Source organism: Podarcis pityusensis (genome assembly GCF_964106645.2).
Source record: "Podarcis pityusensis genome assembly, chromosome: 14".
Lineage (NCBI taxonomy): Eukaryota > Metazoa > Chordata > Lepidosauria > Squamata > Lacertidae > Podarcis > Podarcis pityusensis.
Genome location: NC_138039.1, coordinates 14,373,000 through 14,383,098, shown reverse-complemented (window position 1 = coordinate 14,383,098; position 10,099 = coordinate 14,373,000). Strand labels below are relative to the sequence as shown.

Below are 10,099 nucleotides of genomic sequence, written 5' to 3'. Positions count from 1 at the left end.
CTAATGGCAACTCATGTTACCCCACCCCACTCCCCAACTGCCAGTCCATATGGGCCCACTCAATCTGCAGAACATGGCCACATAATGTGTGTTTTCCACACTTGTGAGAAATCAATATTTTAGTGTGGCAGCATGTATTCTCTGAAACTCACCTCCTCACTGATATTACACAGCCTCCCCTGAAAATGCCTCTGCTGTGATATTTTTGATGTCAGCTAAACCATTTTCAGGGGAGGCTGAGCCTATCCATACATATATTTTTGGTATCATTATTTTATTTGGCCATCTGTCAGGGATTCTTTAGCAGTGATTCTGGCATTGCAGGGGGTTGGATTAGATGGCATCTGAGTTGCTCCAAACTCTAAAGTTCTATGCTTTATTAAAGTTGTTGATTTTATCTATATTTAAAATTATAATGTAAGGTCCTGGAGTGGGTTACAAGTTCTTTATTCCAATATAGATACAAACACTGAACAAAACTGAAGTACTGTGTAACTTTATTATGTCTATTGTTTTTAAGGTTTGTTTTATTGCTATTTTTAAATATTTTATAACATTTTATATAAACCACTTTTTAAAAAATTGTGTGGTATCTAAATAGTGAATAATTTCACACACACACACACAAATACTAAAACTCCCTGAATGTAGAAAATTAGCACATCAGGGAGAAGGCTAAGTTAGAACACTTGTCCCTGACATTGCTAGTTTTCTATATACATGCATGACTGCATGGATTTGTTATATTTATTTATACCCTGAATATCGAAAACAAGCACATCAGGAAGTAGGCCAGGCCAGGACCCTTCTTCTTGGCATGCTGGTCTTTTTTATTTGGGAAGTGAGTGATCAGTTGATTACCCCTGCTACTGCTCCCCTAATATAGAAAGCTAGCCTGTCAAGAAGAGAGTCAGCTTAGGGCCCTTCTCCTTGATACACTAGCTTTCTCTGTGCAGGGATTTATTCATTCTCTCTTCTTTAAAAAAAGGGGGGGTAAGCAGGAGTGTTCTATCCCATACCTGCCACCTGAAGCATTGCAGCTCAGACATAGGTCGGCCATCTCAGTAAGAACAAGGCCACAGATGAACATGAAACAAAAGACTTTGGATTAAGATTGTTTTGGCTGGGAGGCGCTGTGGATTTTTCTATGGTTGATGGATCCCAGCGTGAGTCTATTGCCAAGGACAAGAAGGAATTTACAGCTCCCCCAGGCCAGTAATCCTCAGGCTTCCAACTGGAATGAAAAGGAGAAGAACAAGCTCATGCAATGCCACAGACCTTTAAAGGCAGAAACGTTCTCCCCACTGCATGGGTGCGCAGATGCTACGCGAAGATCGCCAAGCAGCGGCCAGAAAAAAACGTGAATGTGCTCCCATCCCTGCACCACCTCCTATACTCTCACAGTTCTGGTTTGGGTGAAGGAACACAGTCTCTCTGTAGCAAGCTTTACCCCCAAACAGACCATCTTTATAACAACATCCTTAGAAGACGTGTGTGATGCACAGGGGGGCAGTGGTTATTAAAAGGGGATTACAGGGGTGACTGAGACTGACAGGTGAGTCAAGGCTCTTTTACTCTGCAACAAGTATATGAGCAAGACTCTTGGGGCCCTTGAACCTTTTTTTGGGGGGGGGAGCCTTAACCAGGGGCAGTTAACTACAAGATCGCCTCACCGCACATGTGCGCTCACTCGACCACTTCAATCAGCGGCAGGGAAAATAGGGACATTCCAGGATCAAATCAGAAGCCAGAACGGCTTTCGTAATTCCAGCACTGCCCCTGGAAAATCAGGGCACTTGGACAGTGTGCTATTGTGTCGCTTTGTTTCCTGTTCTTGGATTGCAAATATTTAATGAAGAGCAGGCTATAAATACTGGAAATAAACAATAAAATTACCTTTGAGCAGCAGGTCCGTTTCTTCACATTCACACATCTCTACTCAGGCAAGCAGGCGCATTCAATGGCACATTCCAGCTAGGCAAAAAAACTTGGGAGTGGATAGCAGGGCTAGGGAGCAGTGTGGCCTGTCAAGACTTCCAAGAACCAAACAGAGAGGCCTGGAGGGCTGCATTTGACACACCCCCCAGGCCTAAAGTGCCCCAGTGTAGGGATTGTCAATATGGTGGCCTCCTGGTGGTGTTGGGATTGCAATTCCCATCTTCCCTGATCATTGCATACTTTCCAACATTTTCTCTGATGAAAACAGGAACATCCTATTCAACAACAACAACAACAACTCTATTATTTATACCCCACCCATCTGACTGTGTTGCCCCAGCCTCTCTGGGTGGCTTCCAACATATATAAAAATATAATAAAACATTAAACATAAAAAAAACTTCCCTAGACAGGGCTGCTTTCAAATGCTTCTAAAGGTTGCACCATTCCATACCCTCCAACATTTGTCCAATGAAAATAGGGACATCCTAAGGAAAACTGGGACATTCTGGGATCAAATCAGAAACCGGGATGGCTTCTGTAAATCCGGGACTGTCCCTGGAAATAGGGACACTTGGAGGGTCTGTCATTGGCCACGTTGGCGGAAGGACTCCAGTAACACCTGGAGTTCTCATTTGCTTTCGCAGGGAAACCAAAATGCTTGTTTACAAAGCTATTGTACTACCAACCTTACTGTATGCTTGTGAAACATGGACCACTTATAAACGCCATCTCCAACTCCTCGAAAGATTCCATCAACGGTGTCTCCAAAAAATTTTACACATCACTTGGGAAGACAGGCGAACTAATATCAGTGTACTGGAAGAAGCAAAGATCACTAGTGTTGAAGCAATGATACTTCAACATCAGCTTCGTTGGACTGGTCATGTTGTGAGGATGCCTGATGATCGTCTTCCAAAGCAACTAATTTATTCCGAACTTAAAAATGGAAAGCGTAAAGCTGGTGGTCAACAAAAGAGGTTTAAAGTTACTGTCTCAAGGCAAATCTTTAAAAATGTAGTATAAACACTGACAACTGGGAAACACTGGACTATGAGCACTCCAGTTGGAGAACAGCCTTTACCAAAGGTGTCATGGGCTTTGAAGAAGCTTGAACCCAGGACACAAGGGAGAAACGTGCTAAGAGGAAGCCACACTTGGCAAATTTACACCGTGATCAACTCCCGCCCGGAAACCAATGTCCCCACTGTGGAAGGACATGTGGATCCAGAATTGGCCTCCACAGTCACTTACGGACTCATTGTTAAAACCGTGTTTATGGAAGACAATCTTACTCGGCTACGAGTGATCGCCAAAGAGGAAGAAGAAGAAGAAGAAAAGAAGAAGATGACTGCTGATCTGTAAATGTTTTTTAGTTAACATGATGATCTTTTTGTTTTATTTCTAAAAAAAAGTTTAGGGGTACTCTCATTTTGACTCAAGAAAACCATCATTTTATAGTTCAAATCAGGAAAAATAAATACAGTAAACAGACAAAGATTCACAAAATGTTTAGAAGTATGTGTACCCCCCCCTCAAAAAAAGCACTGGTTTTAGTTCTCTCTTTTAAATTCTTGAATTTTTTTGTAATCTACCTTGGGAGGGTTTGTCCCTAAAAGATGGCCTAGAAATATTTTAAATAAATAAACGTAATGGGGGGAGGGGTCAGCCTGGATGATCCCTTCCAAAGCAATGATCCTGTATCTGTGTGGGTTGAATCTGTAAAAGGAAACCTGCCACATCAGTTTCCTTGTCAATGTAACAGCCTTAGCCGCTCAGCCAGGTACACATCACCTGCCTCTTGAAAGAGTGAGTGCTGTTGCCATAGAGACAAATGTGGTCATCTGTTAGGGGGTTTGACTAGATGATCCTTGGATCCCTTCCAACCCCACAATTCTAAGATTCTATAATTCTGTAGCACAAATAACCACAATGCCCCAAGAAACTCACTGCTGAATCTCGCTCAAAGGGATGTTGTGCGGGCATCCAGAACACAGGTCATCATTCTTGAGATGAGTTGCTTAAAAAGACCACCACTTCATTCTTACTTGACACAAATAAACAGATCTTTATTTTTCCCATAAATATACCTCCTTAGACAGTATGTTTGGGGTTGGGGAGAATGTACAGAAGCATCTAACAAAATCGACAGAATTTGCTGACTTGTCACGTCCATCCACCGCTTTGGGAAACTATGGTTTTAAAATAAGGAGGAACCAAAACCCCTCCATCGGGCCCAAGAGCCAACAAACATGAACATTTCTGTCAAAGTAAAGTCAGCCCATGCCAGCTTTTATGATGGATGCTGACACATCAGACATCTGTTGCATGAATACTGCAGCAAATGCTCAGATTGTTGTCTCCATGTGCCATGGTTCCGTGCATTCTTTTTTTTAAAAAAAGTTTTTACTACTTATAAAAGTTAACAGCGATATACTAAGTTAATTTTCATACAGGAATATTACACCTTATAAGAACCAAATTTATATTCTTTTTGGGGTCCCAATACAGGTTCTCTTTGTAATTGTACAAGAGTGTTAAGAGGCCTGTGTATCAGACAAAAGGCCCATCTAGCCTAAATTCCCATTTCCCACAACGACCAATCAGATGCCTCTCAGAAATCCCACAGGAATCCCCTCTCCCACAGCGGATCCCAGCAAATGAGCTGTTCAAGTGTTCAATCTCACATACATTCAATTTGCTCAGGTCATCTATTCCAGGGGTGGGGCAACTTTTTCAGACCAGGGGCCACGTTTCCTTCTGAGTGACCTTCCAGGGGCCACATGACCAGTGGCAGAGAGAGGGCAAAGGCAAAGGTGAACAGAACAGTGGGCTAGTTTCTTCACGCTCACTCATACCTTTCTCTCATCTCCACCTAGGCACACAAGAAGCATTATCAGAGTTTGAGGACATGTCCCAGCCGGACAAAAGTATAGGAGGCTGCAAAGCAGGGCAGGTGAGCACTGTGACTCAAGAGGGTGTGTGCCCTGTGGAGACGCCTGGAGGGGCCTCTCTGGCAGCCTGAGGTTATATAGTAATAATTTATTATTTATACCCCACCCATCTGGCTGGGCTTCCCCAGCCACTCTGTGCGGCTTCCACCAAAATATTAAAATACAGTAGTGCATCAAACATTAAAAGCTTCCCTAAACAGGGCTGCCTTCAGATGTCTTCTAAAAGTCTGGTAGTTGTTGTTCCCTTTGACATCTGGTGGGAGGGCGATCCCCATCCCTGATCTCTACAGTATTACAGAAGGTTCAATCTACTTCCCTACACCTTTTCTGTATGTGGCAGGTAAATACACAGACATTTGCTGACTTTACACTCAAGACCAGTTCAACACACTGAAATACAAAGGGGTGTGTGTGGAGAGATCAACTTGACTATCACATGTAAATGCAACTCACACGGCATTAGGTCTTTTGTGAACATTGCCACAAAAGGTTCCTAAAATGCGGGGGGGTGGGGGTGGGATTTGACACAAACAGTTCTCTGAAACCTTCAGATGCCTCCACTTTCAAGTTCAGCCACGGCCTTTAAAGGGACATGTGCCCCATTCTAATGATGTGCCGGGAGTGTGGTGGATCCATGTGCATAGAAGTCCCTACTACGGCTGTTTTGAGTGAGGCAAAGCACAAAGTGGAACCTGCCTCCTTCCAGAAGCTGATTGGGCCAGTGGCTGAACCTGATTTCAACACCCTCCACTGTCCTTGAGGATAGCAGGTAGACTACAGGGTGCAACTCCTTGCACCCTCAGCACCCACCTCACTCTGCTGGGTGGTTGGCTCCTCCATGCCTCCACCGCTTCCAAGGGAAAGGACAACTCCACACACACTTTGCACTCATGGAACCTGCACCGTGGAAACAAATTGGGCAGCTCACACATCCCAGACCATTGCACATTTCTGGAACTAGCACTGCAACTAGGCTGCCACCCACAATTTCCCTCCTCCAAAATGAGCTTTGTTGACTTCAACGCAGGAATCTTCAGCCTTTTCAGACCCAGGACCCACTCTTAAGTCAAACATGCACACACCCCAATTCTGGAAGTAGTGCTACCATTTCAACCCAACTTAGATCAGGTTGCAACCAGGTGATGGGTTCCAACCAATCGGCTTTAAGGGGCCTGCTCAAGGGTGATCCAGCTGTGGACTGCAGCTTTCATAACAGTACACCAGTGGGTTCTTGAATGATGCAACATTTTACAAAATGCTAGCATGTGTCATTGAGCAGGAAAGAGACGACTGCCTCCATCCCATTCTGCCCAAGGGCACAGCTCCAGACACAGAAGCACACGTTATATCTGATTTGGTTAAGCTAGTACAGTGACAAAGGAAGGACTGGGTTTAGACGTATTTACACCATACACTCTACCGCTAAAACAACATCCTAGTAATCTACCACGCATTCACCACGGATAACACACAGGATCTGATACCTTCCGATACAATTGCTCACATGAGATGTAGAGTATGGTGTAGTGGAGAGGAAACCATGAAGCTTTTCCGTAGCTAACCAGTCTGCTATCTGCACTGCACTATGACATAGCAGGCAACAAAGGATTTCTGAAAATGTATTAGCAGACAACCCTTTGAGCAGCTTCCACTGTCCTACACAACAGCATCACCTTCTGATGTGGATGTAGTGGTTGATATGTGATCCTGAGTAAAACAATCAATGGGGTGGATGAAATAATAGGTAGCACGGAGGCTAATGCAACTATTTTTTTCGTTGCCAGTGGCCATTAAGAGTTGCTGTGGATTCCATAGTGATTATGTGCAAGTGTGTGTGTATGACTTGTCTTGTATAGATCTGCTCAGTGGCTTGCTAGCAGCGTTGGTGTCCTCACGTCACCTCCAGGGAAGCCGGGGAGACGCGGTCACATTCAGCTCGCGACCGGAGAGTGTGCCACTGCTCCACAGCCGTGCGGTGGGAGTTCAGCATCCGCCGCCAGTGCTTGGATTCCGAAGAGCCTGTGGAGTACTGGCCAATCACAATCCGCCCAATGAAGTCGTTGCTGCTCTTCATGTTGTGGCCAAAGACTGAAGATAACAAAGAGAGAGGCAGGGAGAAAGAAAGATGGGGTGGGGGTGAGGGAGTAAAGACTGAAAAAGCAGCTGCAACGCCAACCCTAACTCTCAGATCTCCCCTTGACTGGAACAATTATCAAGAGAGCTCTCTAGCAAGCATAACTGTGCAACCTTGAATTTGACATTATGTGACTGAATCCCACCCAAAAGCACCCAGAGAAAGCAGTGACTTCTGATTGCAGTGGACGGAACTGGCAGAGCTGCAGAAATTATGCCAGAAATTGTCTTCCTTCTTTCCTGTCAATAAATTTGTACCAGGATAAGTCTAGCAGCAATGAAAGAGAAAGGGAACACTGGTGAACAATTATCTACTTACAGAAGTGGTACCTGCAACAAAATGATGCAGAGTGGAGTCTTTCTGACCAAAATGCCAGCCAGTCAGCCATGCCCTTTTCCATTCCATTCCATTCACCACCCTGCCCCCAGTTCCCTTCCCCAACAATCAACCAACATGCCATGTCCACTGACCACTGTCTTCATTGAGCTGCATTTAGTTCCAACTCCATTCCTCACCATGGGATTATTAAGTTCTTCTTTAGAATCTTTGCACTTACGCAAACCTTGTGTGTAATATGTATTGTTTTGGTAATGAAAATGCTTTTAAAAATAAATTATCAACTAGAAAGCATGGGTGTGTGGTTTTATAGTGAGGTTTTAATTCTGTTGTGTACTGGTTTCAGTTTCACAACAGTTCTTGCCCTTTTACAGGTTTGTTCATTTTGGGCTTTTCAGTTGTTGTTTTATTATTTGAACTGCTGATCTGCTCAAATAGTTTCGACTGAAGATAGAACTGAGACTGCAACACAAAGACTGTTGGAAGTTTGGGTGCAACTCAGCTTGCAAATGATGTGTTTTGCAGGGGTTAAAACAGACATTGTTAGGGACCTTCAGATTCCCAGACTATCCCTGTATCTTTAGCCTATCAGCTTCCTTCTCTATCTTTTTGATGGTAGATTGAACAACTTTTTCTTACCTACAAGCATATGAGACCAGTCTGAGCGAAACTTAGTTGGAGACAACTCTGTTTTTCCATTTAGATTAGTCACTGGGTGAAATGCAAAATAGAGATAGCTTAAAAAGCTAAAGGTAAAGGGACCCCTGACCATTAGGTCCAGTCGTGGCCAACTCTGGGGTTGTGGCGCTCATCTCACTTTACTGGCCAAGGGAGCCGGCGTACAGCTTCCGGGTCATGTGGCCAGCATGACTAAGCCGCTTCTGGCGAACCAGAGCAGTGCACGGAAACGCCGTTTACCTTCCCACCGGAGCAGTACCTATTTATCTACTTGCACTTTGACGTGCTTTTGAACTGCTAGGTGGGCAGGAGCAGGGACTGAGCAACGGGAGCTCACCCCGTTGTGGGGATTTGAACCGCCGACCTTCTGATCAGCAAGTCCTAGGCTCTGTGGTTTAACCCACAGCGCCACCCACGTCCCAAGATGTAGCTTAGTTGTGTTTATTCATTTCAATAAGCCTACTCTGAGTAGGTCTAGCATTGAATTCCACCCACTATTTCCAAGTTTGCATCTACACGTATAAATAAACATGGGCCAAATTTTATGAGAATCTGTGCCCTCTCTTCTTTCTGGGTGATGCATATCCTATACTGTACTGTACTGTATTATTGTTTTGGAGATGAGTAAGTGGCCATTCTATGGCTCACCTTCCCCACTCTCTTTCTGGGCTACAGAGGCTGAGCAACCAGGAGTGTGCTGCCACCTGCTGGTTCACTTCCCCTCCCCTTGGTAAGGAAGGAGGAGGTTCAGCAGCTCCAGCAGCCGCGAGGAAGGTAACCAAGATGATAAAGATGGAAACGAAGCCTTATGACAATTGGTTGAAGGAGTTGGGCATGCTTTAGCCTGGAGGTGATATGATAGCCATCCTCATATATCTGAAGGGCTGTGACATGGAATATGATGATGATGATGATGATGATGATTAAATTTGTATACCACCCTTCATCCATAGATCTCAGGGCGCTTCACCACAGACTATACAACAGGTTCACAACAGGTTAATACAAGATAAAAGCACAAAACACATAATAAAAACAAGAACAAACAAAAAAAACCCCACACAAACCAATGACCCCTTTCTCCCCTTCCCACAAACACATTTGAAAGGGCATCGGATGTTAATTGAAGAGGAACGTTTTCACCCGGTGCCTAAAGGTGCATAATGAAGGTGCCGGCTGAACCTCCCTGGGGATAGCATTCCACAAACAAGGAGCCACTGCAGAAAAAGCCTGTTCACGTGTTGCCGCTCTCTGGACCTCTTGTAGGGAAGGCACACCAAGAAGGGCCTCAGATGATGAGCAAGCTTACTTTCTGCTGCTCCAGAGGACTGGACCAATGGATTCAAATTACAAGAAAAGAGATTCCAGCTAGACATTAGGAAGAACTTTCTGATGTTAAGAGCTGTTTGACAGTGGAGCGGATGGTAGGTTTTTAAACAGGGGTTTGGAAGCAGAGTTTGGACGGCCATCTGTCAGGGGTTATTTGGCTGTGATTCCTGCAATGCAGGGGGCAGGGCAAGATAGCCCCTGGGGTTCCCTTCCAACTCTACAGTTCTAGGATTCTAAGTGCTCCCCCTGCTCCAGTCTAATCCTACACAAACTTATTTGCACACAAACATCCTAACACATGTTCCCCCAAAGCTTTCCATTTCATGTAGATTGTTTTCCTGTTACATATTTCAAAAGCCTTTCAATAATTAAACTGTTCGCCTGCAACTGCTCTGCAAACCCAGCCTGCCAATAAAGAGAACAAACCATTGCTGGTCTTGTGGCCTCTGTAGGGCGAATAAAAGCATAGCCGCGAGGCCTGAGCACATAACTGGGGAACAAACAAAAGCACAATCTACAATGTGTACTTATTCCATAGCCTCAGAAGCCTATTCACTCAGGCATCAGCTAGGATCAGTCTTTGTCTTTCCACTCCCAGAGGCAATAGTAATAGTAATATCAATAACAGTAGTAGTCATCATAATAGCAGCCTAGGAAGTTGTCTTATACAGCACCAGACCATTGGTCCATCTAACGTTGTGTTTTCCCCCCAGCCCTACTCAAGCCTGGC

The 10,099-nt window shown here is 44.6% G+C and overlaps 1 protein-coding gene across 9 annotated transcripts in view; it reads right to left on the bottom strand.

Annotated features, from left to right (window-relative positions):
• Positions 1–3,979: 3,979 nt before the first annotated feature.
• Positions 3,980–10,099, bottom strand: part of SYT17 (synaptotagmin 17) — a 40,598-nt gene continuing 34,478 nt past the window's right edge. For 8 of the 9 annotated variants that reach the window (XM_080981117.1, XM_080981122.1, XM_080981123.1 and 5 more), the window contains exon 8: positions 3,980–6,980. In XM_080981117.1, coding sequence (XP_080837243.1) covers positions 6,784–6,980 — 197 coding nt within the window. In that variant the 3' untranslated portion in view covers positions 3,980–6,783. The remainder of the gene's footprint in view (positions 6,981–10,099) is intronic. The other variant, XR_013979431.1, reaches the window with a different exon arrangement.